This window comes from Thamnophis sirtalis, unplaced genomic scaffold (assembly GCF_051295495.1).
Source record: "Thamnophis sirtalis isolate CommonGarterSnake01/CBP01778 unplaced genomic scaffold, rThaSir2_p1.2 scaffold_2, whole genome shotgun sequence".
NCBI classification, from domain to species: domain Eukaryota; kingdom Metazoa; phylum Chordata; class Lepidosauria; order Squamata; family Natricidae; genus Thamnophis; species Thamnophis sirtalis.
The window spans coordinates 105,139,394-105,159,385 of record NW_028261382.1 but is presented as its reverse complement, the minus strand read 5'-3'; the positions used below and the strand labels follow the sequence as shown (position 1 = coordinate 105,159,385).

Below are 19,992 nucleotides of genomic sequence, written 5' to 3'. Positions count from 1 at the left end.
AAGTTTTTGCACTCTGCAAACCTCCAAAAACGGCCCGTTTTTTGCAAAAACGCCTTTTTTTTTCAAATAAAAGGCATGAATAGCCTTGGGAGGGCTTGCAGAGTGCTCGGGGGGGGGGCAAAAACGAACAAAAAACAGTCCATTTTTTGTGAAAACGGGCCCGTTTTTTGTCAAACAAATTGCATGCACAGCTTCAGTCCAGATCACCACATGTGCAGGAGACTTTAATATACGTAGTTAGACCTCAACTTACAACCATTCTTTAAGAGCCTGTTTGAAGTTACAACAGTGCTGAAAAAAGTGAGTTACACTTTTGTGTCCTGCACCAATTCTCACAGCAACCTCACAATCACGTGCTCAAAATCAGGCCCTTAGCAACTGGCATCAGAGGTGGGTTCCTACTGGTTCGGTCCGGTTCAGCTGAATCAGTAGTAACTTGGCAGCCTGGGTCGCTGGAACCGGCTGCGACCCACGCATGCCACACCCTCAAACTGGTTCTCTCGGTGGCGCCGTAGGTGCCACCATCTTGCTTTTGCCTTCTGTGCATGCGCAGAGTAATTTTTGTTGCACTGCGCATGCGCGCGGGGCGCATCCCTGAGCAAACCGGCAGTAGCGACAGCCGGAACCCACTCCTGACTGGCATGTATTTAGGATGACTGCAGCATCCCAGGGTCATGTGATCACCATTTGCACCTTTCCCAGTCAGCTTCCCAAAGTCAATGGGGGAAGACAGATTCACATAAGGACTGCACAATTCATAGTTCTGGAGTGAAGCATTTAAAAACAACAGCAAAAAGGTCATAAAGTCAGGCGCAAATCAATTCAACAACTGCCTTGTTTAGCAATGGAAATTCTGGTCCCAAGGATTATTAGTTTCCTAAATGCTTTTCTTGAAACGTGGCAATAAAAACGTCGCCCTTTTCATTACTGTTTAGGATGTAATAATATTAACTTAGAGAAGAACGATTCTGGCCTCATTTGAAAAAATAATCACACCCAATCTGAAATGGTTTGCAGAAGCTACACTTCTCAATGTAGAGAAAAACCTGTTTGTAATCTTTACCGTTGACATTGATCTGGCCTGGGCACTGAGGAACACCAACAAGGGTCACAGGGTAGAGACCAGATTCAGCAGGTAAAGAGAGAGCTGCAGGGAGGGATTCAAACTCAACACCGCTCGTCAGTAGTCCCTGGGAACATAAAAAGCAAATGCACTTTAATTCTGTTAAGCAAAAAGCATACCGAAGGTAAGGCATTTATATTATGCCCCTGTACTAATAAAATTACCCTTTAAAAATATTTGAATAGTTACACTATTAGGAATTGTAATCACTATTCCTAATTTCCTTCGGACTATTGCATTTTAAGGGCTTATTAGATGTATTTCATTGTTTGTTATCTTGCTGAGCACATTTGTAGAAAGCCACTCATATACATTATTCATTCTGCATAAAACATTCCTAATTTAAGTACATTACCTGTAGAGCAACTGGCTGAAGGGAATGATTAGGAGAAGAACCTGAAAGTGCTGGCATTTGCGTTGTCAGTTTCATCATTATAAAAATCCCTTTTTAATATCCTATTAGTTTATGCAACTCCTACCGTTGATGTGCTAATTCTACCAGTAGCTGTGACAACAAAACTTTCTTGCAAGGCATAACAAAAAAAGTTAAGATTTTCTTCAAATGTAAATGTGGTATCAATGCTACGTAGATGTAGGTGTCTCTATGTGTGTAATATACATTTTCAAAATACAAGTCTTGCTACAAAGTGAAACAGGTGTCATTCTAATTGTTACCCAACTCCCTTCCCAGGCAGCCTTAACTATTCAGGAGGGACCAGAACAGTATTTTTCAGTGTTGATTCATACATGTTAAAATATGTGGTTCCTTTTAAACGCAACTATTAATACATGCCAGCAATTTCAGTAACAGTAGGCTGAACCACATGACTTATCCAGGCTTGAAGACTTGAGAAATATGCTTTATCTATACAGTACAAAACATATATTTGACAAATGATTATGTCAACTTTCAGGAAAGCAATATAAACATTGCAAACATGATCATCAATATCATTTGCCATAGAAAAAGTTTATCTTCAGCATCTTTCTTTAATGGAATTTTATTGGATTTCCCCCCCCACTTTCTGATATGTGGGAAAAAGGATAATTCATATTAATGTTAAAACCTTTCTCCATAATATATTCATATATATCATTTTTATAAAGCTGATGAAACTGTACATTTTTTAAAAACATATACAAAATGACAAAGTAAAGCAGAAAGATGACAATGTTTATGGCAATATGCACAACCAAGATCATTTTGCCTCCTTACCCCATAATATTAGACATTAGGCTTATCTTTCTTAATTACTAAGTTGTACATTTAATTCAAACAGAAATAAAAATTGGAACTATAATAGAGTACATTTGTACACAGAATACATTGGACTTTGATCTACCTAGATTTGAAAATATATTAGCCAATGTTACTACCAAAGTAACAACCCAACCTCCACGAGAGCAGCCGTGGAACAACATGATTTAGATTAGATTAGATTAGATTTATTGGCATTTGTATGCCACCCACTCCCTTGGGACTCTGGGCGGCTTACAGACAAGACAAAGGGACATATATAAAAATTAAAATAAGAATACAATTATTAAAATTTCACACCATGCATACTGATTAAAGTGCGGCTGGATACTGATCAATAGCCCCAGGCCTGCCGGAACAGCCAGGTCTTAGTAGCTTTACAGAAGGCCGGAAGAGTAGTAAGGGTCCGGATCTCTACGGGAAGATCGTTCCATAGGGCCAGAGCAGCTACAGAGAAGGCCCTCCTCTGGGGAGCCGCCAACCGACATTGACTGGCCGATGGCACCCGGAGAAGGCCCAATCTGTGTGATCTTATTGGTCTTTGGGAGGTAAATGGCAGGAGGCGGTCTCTCAGGTAGCCAGGTCCTAAACCATGTAGGGCTTTAAAAGTAACGACTAGCACCTTGAAGCGTGTCTGGAGACCAATGGGGAGCCAGTGCAGCTCGCGGAGGATAGGTGTAACGTGGGTGTATCTAGGTACACCCACAATTGCTCGCGCGGCTGCATTCTGGACCAACTGCAGTCTTTGAACACTCTTCAAGGGCAGCCCCATGTAGAGCGCGTTACAGTAATCCAGTCTTGAGGTGACGAGGGCGTGAGTGACCATCCGAAGGGCCTCCCGGTCCAGATAGGGTCGCAACTACCTGGACACAACGCAGTGGGAATGGGACAACTTGCCACAGCCAATTCACTGCACGACAACTCGTTGCAAGACAATTTAACAATTCAATTTAATTATTTTTAAAAAATAACATTATTTTAATTTTTGTCATTCTGTCCCTCCTTTTCCATCCTTTCTTTAATGATTCCATTCCACCATTTCTTTGATATTAGTCTTGTCCCACAGCAAGTTGTTCTGTAGCATATTCACCGTGGCGAGTTGGTCGTGGTGAGTTGGCCATGGGGAATTGTCACCAAAACCAGAAATAGTCTCTACAACATCTTCCAACAAAATGGACACAGTACTCACAAAACTTTCAAAAAGTGCCTGACCACTGCAGTGCAAATAACGTATGCTATTAAAAAAATAACACTGCCATGTATCAAAAAATTGCAGGAAAAAAAACAGAATATAGCAACCAACACCCAAAATAAGGTAAAAATAAGTAAAAATTAACATCAGACGGTCAAGCAGAAAACAAAACCCTAATGAAGGAACTCCAAAGCAAAAAAAAATACATTCCCACCAAAACTGGCGGACAAACCTACCGTATTTTTCGGAGTATAAGATGCACCAGAGTATAAGACCCTCCAAGATTTTGAAGAGGCAAATTAAAAAAAAAAATTACACTCTGCAGACCTCCCAAAAACGGCCCATTTTTTGTGAAAACGGGTCCATTTTTTGTCAAAAAAGGGCATGGGAAGGGAAGTTATAGAGTGCTCCTCGGGGCTGGGGGGGCAAAATTGTGCAAAACACTGCCCATTTTTCACTCATTTCTGCCCTCCCCAGCCCCCAGGAGCACTCTATAAGCCTCCTAAGACCTCTGCACGGCCATTTTGGTGAAGGGGACAGGGTTTCAGGAGGCAAAAAAATGCTGTATTCAGTGTATAAGACGCACCCAGATTTTCAGCCTCTTTTTTGAAGGAAAAAGGTGCATCTTATAGTCCGAAAAATATGGTACATGTAAACAGGGAACAAACCCCACACAAACTAGTATTGATGTTGTTACCTAGTCATCTGGAAGCAAACAACCAAGCTAGAGAGTACCAAGGTCTTCAACCCTGAGCTTCAAATATTCTCATTCGTTCAAAATTTGAAAATACAAGTAGAATTTGTATTCAAGGCATGTCCAAACACAATATGAAGGATTCCTTCTGAAGATTCCTCAAGCCTTTTTAATCCCTTCCATGAACTGTCCCATTTCACCTTAACTATAGTTTCCACTAACGTCGACCCCAATGCCACCCAAAGCTAAACCCAAATTAGGCTTTATGGTGAACACAGGATGCAAAACGTACCATATTTTCTACCCGGAGTTCAAAGGGCATTGGATTGTACACCATCAGCTGGACTTCACAAACGTCTCCCTGAACCCACTGAAAATCTACAGAAGAAATAAATTGAAAGTTAGTTTTCCGGGTGAGACCCACACTTAAGCAGAATTGGATATTGTGATCACATGTGGCTATAGCAGTGTTTCTCAACCTTGGCAACTTGAAGATGTCCGGACTTCAACTCCCAGAATTCCCCAGCCAGCATTCGCTGGCTGGGGAATTCTGGGAGTTGAAGTCCGGACATCTTCAAGTTGCCAAGGTTGAGAAACACTGGGCTATAGATTGTCATATAAGATTCCGACAAGGGCTCCCAACACCTGCTCCGCAGACTGGTATTGGGCTGCACAGGCAGTGGGCAAGCGCCCAAAGCTCCATTTGCGCATGCACAAAATTAGGTTGTACACAAGAAACCGTGCTCTCCTCCCACTGCCGCCACCACCCACCCCTGCCACCACTGCTAGTCCGCGGAAAGGTTGGGGACCACTGATATAAGATTTTCTCACCGCTGTCCTTAAGGGCAAGTATTAAAAAGTTCCTTAGACACTGTGTGTTCTTGTGGAAAAGGCTCAATTGAATTCACAGCCTATATTGTCATACTGTTCCATTTATAGACATAAAGGCCTGCCTCATAACTCCCTATTTATTGAAGCACCCACATAATTCTCATTTATTTTATGTACAATCGCAACCAACATAATTCCATTTTCTTGATAACGGCACGATGTTTTTATACTTTTTGTAAAACAACATGCCTTGATTGTCTCAATTATCCAGTTACATTTTAAGGTTTAATTTAAAAAAACAAAAACTTTTAACGCTTAAATTTTATTTTATACGAAACCGAAAATGTGTTTGTTTTGTTAATGTGCAGATTTCTGGTTAATGTAGTAATAAATACATCCTATGCACTTGTAACTATTTTAGGCCTGCTCTCACTTCAGCAAACTTCTGCCAATAAATAAATAAATGATAATAGCATAAACAGCATATGGCCTAAATCATCCATGGTGTACGGTAAGCGTGAGTTTTGTTCACACTTTACACACCAGAGATACATTACGGAAACACATTAACGCATACCTGTTATCTAGCCTAGAAAAGGCCATTCATTTGAATGTTATGCCATCTAGCATCTTTAGAGTACAGGTAGTCCTCAATGTTCGACCACAATTGAGCCCAAAATTTATGTTATTAAGTGAGACATTTGTTAAGTGAGCTTTGCCCCATTTTACTATCTTTATTGCCACAGTTGTTAAGTGAACCACTGCAGTTGATAAGTTGACTTTGCTTGTCAAAAGGTCTTGCTGGTGCTGTGGCCACGAGGCGAGGCAGGTTTTGGGGCATGGATGGCCTGGCTGCAGGGGCCCTGAGATAAGCTTATGTAGGGCACGTGGCACAGCTCCAGCAGAAGTGGGCCTCCCGTACATGGGAAAAAAATTAGACACCCCCCCTCCCAAAAATAAGCATTAGGACTTATTTTGGGACCCAAAAGAAAATAAGTCCCAGTCTTATTTTTGGGGAAACGTGTGTGTGTACGTGTGTGTGTGTGTGTGTGTGTGTGTGTGTGTGTGTGTGTATCCTTCACTATATATTCTTCACTATGGCATATGGCACGCGGTGGCTCAGTGGCTAAGACACTGAGCTTGTCGATCAGAAAGGTCGGCAGTTTGGCAGTTCGAATCCCTAGCGCCATGTAACGGAGTGAGCTCCCATTACTTGTCCCAGCTTCTGCCAACCTAGCAGTTCGAAAGCACGTAAAAAAGGAAGTAGAAAAGTAGGAGCCAGCTTTAGTGGGAAAGTAAGGGCGTTCCATGTTCCTTTGGTGTTTAGTCATGCTGGCCACATGACCACGGAGGCATCTTTGGACAGCGCTGGCTCTACAGCTTTGAAACGGAGATGAGATCCGCCCCCTAGAATTGGGAACGACTAGCACATATGTGTGAGGGGAACCTTTGCGAGGGCCACATTGAAATAAAGCAATGGTAACCACTGAAAAAAAATATATATGCCTAATTCCCCATGTATGCTTTAGTCTTCCTTTACTGCAGTTGTAACTTAAGAACAAGTGGGGAAATCTTAGTTCTGCTTCTTTGAAATGGACCAACTTACTACATTTGTGTTTTGACTGTGTCTCATTTGAATAAACACATTAAAAACTATTTTAGGGATAGAATCCAGCAGTAAACTATGAATAAGTCTTTTAATTGTACATCGTCCAGATTCACTCTGTGAGCAAGATGCGGTCTTCCAATAAATAAATATAAATAACTGAAAACAAATCTAATTTCATATTAATACCAGAAGAGAGTTATATAATATTGAAATCACTGCAGAAAATTAATACTTCTGTACTATAATGTTTGACCTAGGCTAATATCAGCCACTCAAGTTGCCTATGGATTTTGAGAAACTAGAACTCAACTACCATCGCTACCATTAAAATGAAGGCAAGTTAGCAAATAAGCATTTGACATACAACTTCATCAGTGAATGAGCATAATAATAATAATAATAATAATAATAATAATAATAATAATAATAATAATAATAATAGTAATTTATTAAATGCATATGCTGCCCAACTACCAGCTGTTTACAAATTGTTAGAAACATTTAAAAAGTAAACAACACAAAAAAACCACGCACACACACATAAAAGAATCACAAATGTAAAATAAACCTGGATGGGAACAAAGAAAAAAATCATATTACCGGACAGCAAAACTTAACTGTCTCAAGCATGCATAATTTTACATAACCTGCTAAAAGCTCTTCCAAAAATAAAGCAAGCTCAGAGATCACCAACAATTCAGCAGATCTCTCTACGAATTCATCTAAAGTATAATGAGATACATTTTGTGTGTGTGTGTGCACATTTTGGGAATATTTTGGGAAGCATGATAGAAAAGGAAGTTTCCCTGTTTCCCAATCAGCAGGTATTTCAATTACAAAGTGGTTAAAAGCATTTCTATGGAAAACAAGACAGGGCAGGTTGGTAAGAAATGGCAGAATTTGGAGATGAGGTTTGATCATCATCTGCATTTCGATAATTGGGCAAGACACAACAGCCACTGTGCACTAATTTGCCTTGGTATAAATAGGCTAGAAATCATCTTAGTTTATTTCAGTAATCTAGGACCAATGTAGGACCAATTTGTTCGAAAGGTCTCAATAATACATTCCTAAAAATATCTACAGGACACATTTTTATGAAGACATTCTTACAGTCAATCTATAATTCTTCCACTACGTATTGTAAATCAAGGTTCGTGTGACAACACATACCTACAAACAAAGGTGGATACGTCTTTGTCAAGCTGTCAATTTTATAATCAAGAAGAGGAAATAGCATATTGATCCAAAAATCGGCAATCACGATTTGGGTCAATTTGCAGCATAAAAGCCAGAAAACAATTCCCAGTGAGATACTGCATGTAAAAATGAGAATGCAAGTTAAAAAAGATAATGAGGTTCTCACCTATTTTTTTGCTTTGTTCCTCTCCATGATTGTGAGCGATGATTGGCGAATATATAAAGGGACTTTTCGTTGCCATGTTCTGACCTAGCAGGCTTTTCATTTTCTGCGGTCGAAGGCTAACGGGGAGGTTTAGGAGCTTGACAGATCTGTTCAATGAACAAGGGATTGTTTTTTTTATGTAGAGCTGCTACAAAATTCAAATTTAGGAGAGACAGTTCAAATGACAGATACAATAGCATGGATTATCAGCATGATAGACACTAATTATAGCTTTGCTTTCCATCTGTCCTGATCTCTTTGCCCCTGTCTTATAAATTCCCCATTTAAGAACAGTAACAGGGTAAAGCTTTTATGTAAAATGATAGATACATAACAATATTAGAACTTCCTAGTAAACTCTGAATAGAAACACTGCGTTATTGGAAACCATAAAAACAATGAGGAGGATCCTTCTATTAATTCAAAGTTGCTTATATATGCAATGCGTGATGAACCGAGGCCTGGAGGTTGTTATGGACTGGATGAGGGCTAACAAGCTTGTGCTCAACCCAGAAAAGACCGAGTGGCTGTTGTGTTTCCCTCCCAAAGATTCCACCAATATTCCATCTCTCAGGCTGGGGGGTCAAATTCTATACCCCTCAGAGAGGGTTCGCAACTTGGGAGTCCTCCTAGATCCACAGCTATCGTTTGACCATCACTTGACGGCTGTGGCTAGGGGGGCATTCGCCCAGGTTCGCCTGGTGCGCCAGTTGCGACCCTACCTGAATCGGGAGGCACTCACAACAGTCACTCGGGCCCTTGTGACCTCTAGGCTGGAATACTGCAATGTGCTCTACATGGGGCTGCCCTTGAAGAGCATCCGGCGTCTTCAGCTGGTACAGAACGCGGCCGCGCGAGCGATTGTGGGTGCACCGCGGTTCACCCACATTACACCTATCCTCCGCGAGCTGCGCTGGCTACCTGTCGATTTCCGGATGCGCTTCAAGGTGCTATTAGTCACCCATAAAGCCCTGCATGGTAGTGGATCTGGATACTTGAGAGACCGCCTTCTGCCAATTACCTCCCTGAGACCAATTAGATCACACAGATTGGGCCTCCTCCGTATTCCATCGGCCAGCCAGTGTCGGCTGGCAACCACAAGGAGGAGGGCCTTCTCAGTAGTAGCCCCGACCCTTTGGAACGAACTCCCCGTGGAGATTCGTACCCTCACCACCGTCCAGGCCTTCCGTACAGCCTTGAAGAACTGGCTAGCCCGTCAGGCCTGGGGACAAGGATAGCCGCCCCTCCCGAATGATGAATGCATGTTGCCTATTGTTTTTATTATATGTGTCAATGTTACTGTTTGCATTTCCCCTTCCCTGATTTTATGTGAGCCGCCCTGAGTCCCCTCAGGGAAAAGGGCGGCCTACAAATTTCAATAGAATCAAATCAAATCAATGCGATGAATCTGATCGGATGTAAAGCAGATCCAGTAAAATCACGGAGATACATTAAAATAGAAAATTTCAAGATCTACCCTAAATAACAACTGAATATTGATTCAATGCACATTCAGTATTATCTGTCTATATAAAAATGTGTGTGTGTGTGTGTGTGTGTGTGTGTGTGTGTGTGTGTGTGTGTGTGTGTGTTCCAGCATAACTCTAGAACACCGTGAGCAATTTCAGCCAAACTTGGTACACAGATGACTTACTCTCTGGAAGCAAATACAGTGGGGGTAAGACGCCCCACAAACCCCTCAGAGTATGTGTTCTGTTAAGATACAGCCTTTTGTGCCTTAAAATGGCTTCTACTGTTCTACCTTTGGGACAACCATGGCCTGGATGATGGAGAATCTATACAGACTTTTATTAATTTCTGCTACACAAATGGTTTCTTTTGCGTGACACCCTCCGCAAACACGCACACCCCATTGCACATGCGTGTGACCCCAAGTGCTCCCCCTGCACTCCCTGCATTCCGTTTTGGGCCTACCAAGCCTCCCGGGACCAAAAATGAGCCACGGGAGGGACATGATGCAATCCCCCATTTCCCTGCCACCATGCATGTATGCACGACCCCATGTGCATGTGACCCCCCATGCATGTGCATGCATCTCCCGCATGCGCCCCACCCCTCATACATACACCGCAGACCCAAAAATCAGCTGGCCAGCGGGAGATGTGCATGCATGTGCAGTGGGGCTGAGCTGTGGGAACAGCTCGCGTGCCCGCAGAGAGGACTCCATGTGCTACCTGTGGCACGGATGCCATAGGTTTGCCATCACGGGTCTAACACATCACAGACTGCTCGTGTGCGAGTTACACACACACACTAAAGCTAAAGAAGAAGAAAACCAAGCAGTTTCCACCATGTGATCTTACACCTTATATCACTTTCAAGGAGAACATCAAGAGTCGCTTTGAAATTCTGAATCTCATTGATAGGAAGCCAGAGGAACCGTGGGATGAACTTAAAGAAGTCATTCGGAAGTCATGTGAAAAGAGACTGCTGGAAATGAAGAAGCAGAAGAAAGCAAACTGAATGTCAAAACAAACCCTAGAAATTGCCGAGAACAAGCGAGAGAGAGGCCAAAGCCAAGAGAGAGAAAAAGACCCCGTAAGGAACTTTTCAGAGAGTTTCAGAGAGCTCTCAGAAGAGGCAAGCAGTATGACGTCTATCAAATCACTGGAGAGGGGAACTGGCATAGAAAAAAAGAAGGAAACCCTTTCAAAAGATCTCTGAATTCAGAACTTGCATAAAAGTTCTAAAAGATAGCAATGGGCAGATAATAACAGATGCAAATTAAATGAAACAAAGATGGAAAGAAGATAGAGGAATACTGTACAGGTCCTCCTCGATTTACGACCACAACTGAGCCCAAAAAATTATCTTGTTAAGTGAGACATTTGTTAAGTGAGTCATGTCCCATTTTTCTTGCCACATTTGTTAAGTGAATCACTGCAATTGTTAAATTAGTAACATGGTTGTTAAATGAATCTGAATTTCCCCATTGACTTTGCTTGTCAGAAAGTCGCAAAAGGGTATCCCGTGATCCCAGGGCACAGCTTCGTTCAGTTGTTGGATGTTCATCTTTGCATCAGTTTTGATATATCAAGTCTTTGTGTTTTTCACATACTTCCTAATACTAAAACTACTAAACTACTATTAAATAACAATAGCTCAGGTCATAGTCATATGGATATATAGCATGCAGACTCAATTCAACTCTCACTTGAGAGACTGCCTCCTGCCAATTACCTCCCTGCGACCTATAAGATCACATAGATTGGGCCTCCTCCGAATACCATCCGCCAGTCAGTGCCGACTGGCAACTACACGGAGGAGGGCCTTTTCAGTAGCAGCTCCGACCCTTTGGAACGATCTCCCCGTGGAGATTCGTACCCTCACCACCGTCCAGACCTTCCGCATAGCCCTCAAGACCTGGCTATCCCGTCAGGCCTGGGGATAAGATCACAATCTGTCCCCACCCGAATGAAGAATGAATGTTGTGTACTATTTTACTCTTATGTATTGTTTTATGTTTATTGTTTATACCCCCCCCTCCCTATTTTATGTAAGCCGCCCTGAGTCCCCGCGGGGAAAAGGGCGGCCTATAAATATTAATAAAATATCTAAAAAAATATCTAAATATCACTTCTTCACGGAAAGCACCAATCCAAGATCTTATAATTTCACTCACAACATTAAAATCTCTGTGGAGCAATCAATTTCTCAGCAATTCCCTAGTGCTCTATAGACTGGTGAGACTTGCAAATCTCTGTACAAAAGAGTAAATGGTTACAAATATAAGATCAAAAGTTTAAAAAAAATACCCTCAAACTGCTAAGTTTTCAAATGGGGAAATATTTCAGGTCTTCCAAACTCAGTTCCTTGAATAAAGGAATGATACTAACTATGAGGATGTAATGGGATGTGATGTGATGTGATGGGATGGGATGGGATGGGATGGGATGGGATGGGATGGGATGGGATAGAATAGAATAGAATAGAATAACTGAATAGAATAGAATAGAATTTCAAATAGCAATAGCAATAGCAGTAGACTTATATACCGCTTCATAGGGCTTTCAGCCCTCTCTAAGCGGTTTACAGAGAGTCAGCATATCGCCCCCAACAATCTGGGTCCTCATTTTACCCACCTCGGAAGGATGGAAGGCTGAGTCAACCCTGAGCCGGTGGGATTTGAACCGCTGAACTGCTGATCTAGCAGTAGCTTGCAGTGCTGCATTTAACCACTGCGTCACCTTGGCTCTTCCAAAAACAATGACATAAAATTCAAAACTGGCATAGGTATCCTACCAACACCCATTGGCTGTTCTTTAAAGGAGCTTGTATTTCTCAATGTCTTCCTTAAGAAAACACTTGAGTTAAGAAGGCGGTGGTGACAGGGCAGCACCCCATAATGGCACCAGAATACAAGAGGCGGTTTCAATTACTGCTTACAGAAGTTTCAATCTCTTCTGAAAGGCACAAGCTTTCTGCCCAAGCGATTTCCTCCTGAAACAGTTCACTGCCCTCAGTCTAACGTTCTCCTCTAGTACCATCCCGAAGGAGGCCTATGTGACAGAGCATTCATTACTCTAGCCTCTCACAGGACTGTAGGAAACAAAAGGTAGTTTACCTTACAATGGGAAGTTTGGTGAATGGCACAGGCGGGAGCTTTAAGCCATCTGGAAGGGTAATGAAGTCCATTGTTCCTGGGCACTTTGATGTATAGTTTTCTAGGCTTTGTGTTACATCTTTCTTTTCTAAAAGGAAAAAAGAATTCTCATTACTAGAGTATTGGATTAGAAGAGGCTGCTCCCATCTTACAAACAAGGTAGGAACAGAAGGCACACAATTTTCATTGGTAAGCAAGACAGTCGTTAAGTGAGTTTCGCCCCATTTTCTGACCTTTCTTGCCACATGTCAGCTTCTTATCTCAAAAGGCTTTCTCATAATTGTTCGCTGATATTTTACACTGACCAGTCAGTCAGCACTGGGAAACAGTAACCCTCCCCAGCCCCCCCCCACCCCGGGTGAGGTGTGTGTGTGCTGGTGATTTATTTTGAAGATAGAATTGGGATAATGTCAGCGTTCCAAGTATCGTGTAGAATTAAATCAGAGTCCAAGGCAAACAATCCTTAAAGTTCCAATTTAATAAAGCAGACATCTTAGCACATTGCTGTGGAATCCCAATTCTGGAAATTACATCAGAATCCCACCCAGTTAAAAGTTCATGATCTTGTCCCAACACCCACAATCCATCACATGGTCCAATGTTCTTCTTCCACACTGGCTTCTCCACCCAGCTGCTTCTGGTCAAAGGTGTAAAAGTGCGGAGACAAAAGATAAACGAACGGTTGTAAGTTGAGGACTACCTGTCCATCCAGTGATTTTAGAAACTGGGAAGGAAAGTCCTACGCTGATGAAGAAGAAATATAGGAAAGAAGACTGAAAGGCATGGATCTCAAGAAAACCAGCCTGCCATTTCTTTCCCCCAAAAATCTGTTGAGAAAGCATGTTAAACTGGTGTAGTACTGACAACGCAATACCCTGCACTGTCTCTTTGAGACAGAACAGAGTAACAGTTGGAAAAGAGGCGTAGTATGTTCCCTTTTGAAAATAAGAAACATTCAAAAGAAGTTTGCAATTTGGTGAGGAAAGTTAAGAGCAGAACATGTCTCCCACCCAGCAACAGAAAACCAAAATCATACTAAACATTCTGCAGACTGGCTGGATGCCCTTCCTGTCGCCAATGCGGAGTTCCAGCAGAAATATTCCCATTGAGACAAAAGAGAGAGAAATATCTGCCTAGGATTGAACTCAAAGCCTCCTGATTGTGAGGCGAGAGCTCTACCTCTAGGCCACTGCACTACTCCATTATCATATATAATATACATGAAAAATTGCACTATTTTTTAAATAAAATGAATACCTTGGTCAGAAAGAAAATCTAGCATGGTTTGTAAAAGAAAAGATAAGTGCCGGACGGAAAGTGCTGGGTTTCCCATTCTCCTGGAGGCATACACTAACTCGTGAAGTAAACGCATCTGCACAGCAGCCCAGCCACGATGAGTGCCTTTAAAAAGAGCAAAATAACATGTGTTGTGTTAATACACTTTTAACAGTCACTCAATCTTCATTCAGCAATGGCCTCCATACAGGGCCGGATTTAGATGAAAAGAGGCCCTAGGCTATTCCACTTATGAGGCCCTTTCACCTCCCATTTTTAAGTTTGTAAATTACATGAGAGACAATAAAATACATCATTACTGTGATATATATCAATATATATATATATATACTCTGAAAAATATGGTATTTATTTATTATTTATTTGTTCAATATCTACGGCTGCCCATCTCAATGACAAATTATTCTTTCCTCAAAGCAGTAAAAGTACCGTATTTTTCGGAGTATAAGACACACCTTTTTCCCCTCTAAAAGAGGCTGAAAATTTGGGTGCGTCTTATACACTGAATGTAGCCCCAACCCTTTGGCCTCTGCCTCCCAGCAATTTACCTTCTTGCAGCAAATGGGGAAAATGGGACTTCCGGGGGCTGCAATGGGCTATAGCAATCCCTGCAGCCTGAAACAACTGATGATCGGGCGCCCAAGCTGAAATTGAAAATGAAACTTGCTATTTGCTCCAAGAGGCAAAATGCAGAGGCAGATTTTTTTTTCCTTGTGCTAATCAGGCTTTTTGCTGTTTGCTGCAAGGAGGCAAGTGAATAACTATAAATGCCTATAAAATGTTCAAATTATTAGACTTGTTTTTTAAAGACTGCTTTATTATTGTTCTAGACAGCTTAACAAAATGAAGAAGTTTTTTAAAATAAATGCTTGATCTGAAGAGGCCCAGTGCTATTGTATCTTCTTTTAAATAGCAGAGAATAACTATACTTCTGGAAAGCACATCAATTTTAACAAGTATACTACAAGTATACTACAAGTAACACTACAAACAATATATATTATCTGTACTGTTTGCTGTTTGTTCTAAGGAGGCAAATTGCTGGGAGGCAGAAGCAGATTTTTCCCCCTTGTTTTCCTCTCCAAAATCTAGGTGCGTCTTATACTTCAGAGCATCTTATACTCTGAAAAATACGGTATTTTTGCCCTCTGGGAAAAAAACATATTTTCCACTTCATTGAATTATTTTGCAACCCAAAGTATAGATCATAATCAGGGGTGGGTTTCTCGCCCCGTTCCAACCGGTTCGGTTGGAACGGGGCCGGCGGCGTCCTCGTGCACGCGCACAGTGCACGCATGCGTACTAGCGCCTGTGCGATGCTCCAGCTGCTCCTGGAGGATCGCGCAGGCACTGTATGCGTTCTGCGCATGCGTAGAAGCGCAGAACTCATCAAAACCGGGTAAGAAACGCGGGCGGGCGGGTGGATCCTTCGGCGTTCCCGGAAGTTACTTACTTCCAGGTTCGCCGACCAACCGGTTCGCAGGGACCGCCGCGAACCGCCTGAAACCCACCCCTGATCATAATGAACATTTGGATTTTGATCAATATACATTCAATCTAACATGCAAGCGCTCTCAATTTGTTTCTCGTTGTTGCTGCATAGCACTTAATTACCATTCAAGCAAAGCGGAAGGAATGTTACATCTGAAAAATTTAAGTTATGCCAATTGAATTCTAAAAACAAAGAACTAAACTGTGAAACGTAGACCTCCTTCCATTCACAAAGGCTTTTCGTAGAAGGAAGAGTTCTGCTTGAGAGAAAATAAGGTGGGCAACGTTATGTCTATGGAGATTCTGTTATGCAGGTCATGGTTGCCCCAAAGGTGCTTTTCTCAGGAGGCAATTCAACTCTCTGGTTTTTCTTTGAAGAAGTTTCCCTTCTCATCCAAGAAGTTTCAGTTTCAGTTTCAGTTTCAGTTTATTTCATTTATATGCCGCCCTTTTCCCCCGAGGGGGACTCAGGGCGGCTCACAACTCAACCAGGGAAGGGGAATACAGACAAAAAATTTAAAAAACAAGCATAACAATGCATAATTTAAAAACATACAACAGTCATACGATTCGAGACGGGGGCAACAGCTCTTTAGCCCCAGGCCTGTCGGAACAGCCAGGTTTTAAGGGCCTTGCGGAAGGCCTGGAGGGTGGTGAGGGTTCGAATCTCCACGGGGAGTTCGTTCCAGAGGGTCGGAGCAGTCACGGAGAAGGCTCTCCTCCGAGTAGTCGCCAGTCAACACTGGCCGGCGGATGGAATTCGGAGGAGGCCTAATCTGTGGGATCTGATCGGTCTAGTGGAGGTGATTGGCAGAAGGCGGTCTCTCAGGTACCCAGGTCCAATACCATGAAGGGCTTTATAAGTGACGACTAGCGCCTTGAAGCTTCTTCAGCTCTGACTGGATGGTGGGGAATGGAATCTGGTTAGAGCTGAAGAAGCTTCTGGAAAGAGAAACAAAACGTCTTCAAAGAAAAAAAACCAGAAAGTCCAGTTGGCTCTTGAAAAAAGCACCTGTGGGCAACTTTAGCCTACTGATTTTTTTTTTTTTAAATTCTCACTCATTTGGCTTTATTACATAAAAGCAAAAATAGGAAATGTTGTGCTTGTTGGCTTGCTTCTCTCTAAGCCAAACTTGGTACCTTTGCTGAAATCTTTAGGATCCAAAGACAGGCTGTAACCAGGAAGTGTTTCCAGAAGAAGTTTGTAGCAGGCTCTCCAACCAGGTTCTACGATGCTTGGGGCGACACACTGCATGGCAGCCACCCGCTTGAAAAAAGCTGATTTGCGATGAAATCCAATTCGCTCATAGAGCTCAGAAAGAATACTGTAGCGCTGGATTTTTTCTTCTTCAGAAAGCTGATATTTTTTTAAACATGGGCGGGAGGGAAACAAATGATTTGAAAAGAATTTTAATAACCAAAATTGCCATAAGCAAACTAGGTGCAAAGAAGGCAAGAAAAATAAGCTCTGAAAGAGAGAGACAGAGACAGAGAGACAGAGAAAAGGTAGGTAGGTAGGTAGGTAGGTAGGTAGGTAGGTAGGTAGGTAGGTAGATAATAGGTGATAGATAGATAGATAGATGATTAGATAGATAGATAGATAGATAGATGATTAGATAGATAGATAGATAGATAGATAGATAGATAGATAGATAGATAGATAGATAGATACATACATACATACATACATACATAGATGATTAGATAGATAGATAGATAATAGATAGATAGATAGATAGATAGATAGATAGATAGATAGATAGATAGAGATAGGTAGATAGATAGATAGATAGATAGATAGATAGATAGATAGATAGATAGATAGATAGATAGATAGATAGATAGATAGATAGATAAATAGATAGATAGATAGATGATTAGATAGATAGATAGATAGATAGATAGATAGATAGATAGATAGATAGATAGATAGATAGATAGATACATAGATACATAGATACATAAATACATAGATAGATACATAGATAGATAGATGATTAGATAGATAGATAGATAGATAGATAGATGATAGATAGATAAATAGATAGATAGATATAGACAGAGAGACAGACAGACAGACAGAGATGAGAGAGAGAACGAGAGAGAGATTAGACAGACAGATAGGCAGACGGCAAAAAGAAATCAAATTTCACTCAGCAAACATTTAACATAAAAAAGTGACGTATGAAAGCTGGACAGACATTTCCACTTCAGGTATTTTCAGAGGTGGGTTCCTATCAGTTCAGCCCGGTTCGGCCGAGTAGGTAGTAACTCGGCCACACTCGAACCTGTTCTATCCTCAACAGCACCATTTTGATTTTCTGTTCCGCGCATGCGCAGAACAATCTTCCTTGCAAAATATTTTTTGGTGTTTTCTAAAGTTGTGCACATGGAGCGAAGCAACCGCACACACGCAAAGTATTTTTTGCTGAACTGGCAGTAATGGCAGCAGCAACCTCCAAGATATTTTCTTACTGTATCCTTAAAAAACCCAGAGTTTGCCTCTTCCAACATATAAGTAACGGCAATAATAAATAGTTTTAAATCTCTTTTACCAAACAAAGCTTTGTGGTTTAAGACAAGCTACACTTCTCTATTTCTGCCGCCTCTCTGACATATGATCCCTCTGCGGAAGATTTAGAAAGCATTTAAAATGAGACTTTTCACATAGATGCTTCAAGACTTAAGATCTGCATTTCACTTCATATCTAATCATTAGGAGGCTATTTTAACATTTTATTAATTTTGGGAGAATTGTTACAATGTTTATAGTTTGATAATTTGACTTCTAAACTGCCTAGGGATGTGTGAGTGCAGTGGAAGAAAAATAGAAGTGGGAAACATTTATCTGCAGTCCATACAATAGTTAACATCACTTGGTTACAACGTTAAAAGAAAAAAAAATCAGAACAAGGCAGAACCTGCTGCTGGATTCTGAACATCTGTTATATAAGCAGCTGAGAAACAATTTTATAAAAATAACTGTAATTAGCATTGGAAAGTTACCTGTATATTGTAATAGCAGAAGAACGTACTTTAATATTCTGCTAGCGTTTTATGGAATATTCCAGGGAGACAAACTGAATTCCATCTCTTATCAGATCAGCCCCTGGGTTTTCCGCAGAGTGTGTTTTTAAGATCTGTGCCACTGCCTAGCCTATCCATAAAACTGTTAAGGATATTAACTGTTTCTCAATACAAACATGGTATATAGTCAGAAGTGTATCCTACTTTACAAAACCAAATGGCTCTTTGAAAATAAAGTAGCATGTTCTTTCTTTTGTGCACTGAAATACTCATGTGCCCTGTACTAAGTGACAAACTGTTGTGGCCTGCCGGCAGCCAGCAAAACCAGACAATGAGGAGGTTGGGGAGGAACATGGGCCAGTCCTGGGGGTTGAGGAAGGCTCTGAAGAGGGCTCTGTGTTGGAGACAGAGAGGGGGCCAGAGCCATCTGACAGTTATCAGCTGCCTTCGAAGTCGGACATCAGTGAGGCAGAGGAACAGCTGGAGCCTGTTCCCAGTGTGCCCATGCAGAGAGTTGCCAGATAAAGGGAACAGCTAAGGAACAAGTGTCGACTTGGGAGTAAGGCCACAGGTGGATGGTGAAGGGAATTCAGAGGAAATAAAAGAGGAGCGAAGGGGGAGTGGAGTTTGCAGGAGACAATTAGTTCATTCCTGCATTCTTGCCAAGTATTGCGGCATCTGCAGTGAGGCAGAAGAACAGCTGGAGCCTGTTCCCAGTGTATGCATGCGCAGAAGACAAGAACAACTAAGAAAGCAGGGTCGACTTAAGAATAAAGCCACACCTTGGAGGTGATTGGCCCCTCCCAGAGGAAATAAAGGAGGAACGAATGGGGAGTGGGCTTTTGCAGGAAACAATTCGTCCCTTCGGTCCTTTCAAGAGTGGAAAGTTCTGTTTGTGACTATAAGAGACTCTGTGTCAAGTTTTGCTTTGCCCTGTGTCTGGCAGCGCTCTAAACAAGATAAGGTGTGTGTGGATAAACATTCCTCGGAAAGACTGTTTGCTAAAGCCTTGCTGACTGCGAATGAAAAGAATTCACAATTGTGTAAATAAAAGAGGCTTTGTCGGGACCAAGATTTTCCTTCTTGCTTTCTAAGGAAGCCTGGGTCAGAACACAAAACAAACCCATTTTGAGATGGAAGCAAAATATGCCTTAGTTAAATGGAAGAGTGAAAGCTATCTCACGACCAATCAGAAATTCCCAGAAAATGGAGGGGGTGGGGAGGATGTTATTTTGTTTTCTTACAGATTTAAAAAATTATGCATCATCAGTTATTCAGCAGATAGTTGTTCTGGCTTACCGTAGTTGTTCAGGGAGTACAAAAAAAAAAATCTTTCTGGGTATCAAAATATTACAAGCTCCCAAAAGACAAGATTTAATTTCAAATGCAACCAACCCAGCAGTATTCTTATTGCATGGAAACCCCACGAGGTTGTTTAACCA

At 41.6% G+C, this 19,992-nt stretch overlaps 1 protein-coding gene across 2 annotated transcripts in view; it reads right to left on the bottom strand.

Annotated features, from left to right (window-relative positions):
* The window catches only part of TRAPPC9 (trafficking protein particle complex subunit 9), a 273,866-nt gene that overhangs the window by 224,382 nt on the left and 29,492 nt on the right, over window positions 1-19,992 (bottom strand). For both annotated transcript variants that reach the window (XM_087706655.1, XM_087706654.1), the window contains 6 exons: window positions 16,664-16,880; window positions 13,994-14,137; window positions 12,698-12,824; window positions 8,074-8,219; window positions 4,560-4,645; window positions 1,064-1,190 (listed from right to left, as the gene is read on the bottom strand). In XM_087706655.1, the coding sequence (XP_087562781.1) occupies window positions 1,064-1,190; window positions 4,560-4,645; window positions 8,074-8,219; window positions 12,698-12,824; window positions 13,994-14,137; window positions 16,664-16,880 (847 nt within the window). The remainder of the gene's footprint in view (window positions 1-1,063; window positions 1,191-4,559; window positions 4,646-8,073; window positions 8,220-12,697; window positions 12,825-13,993; window positions 14,138-16,663; window positions 16,881-19,992) is intronic.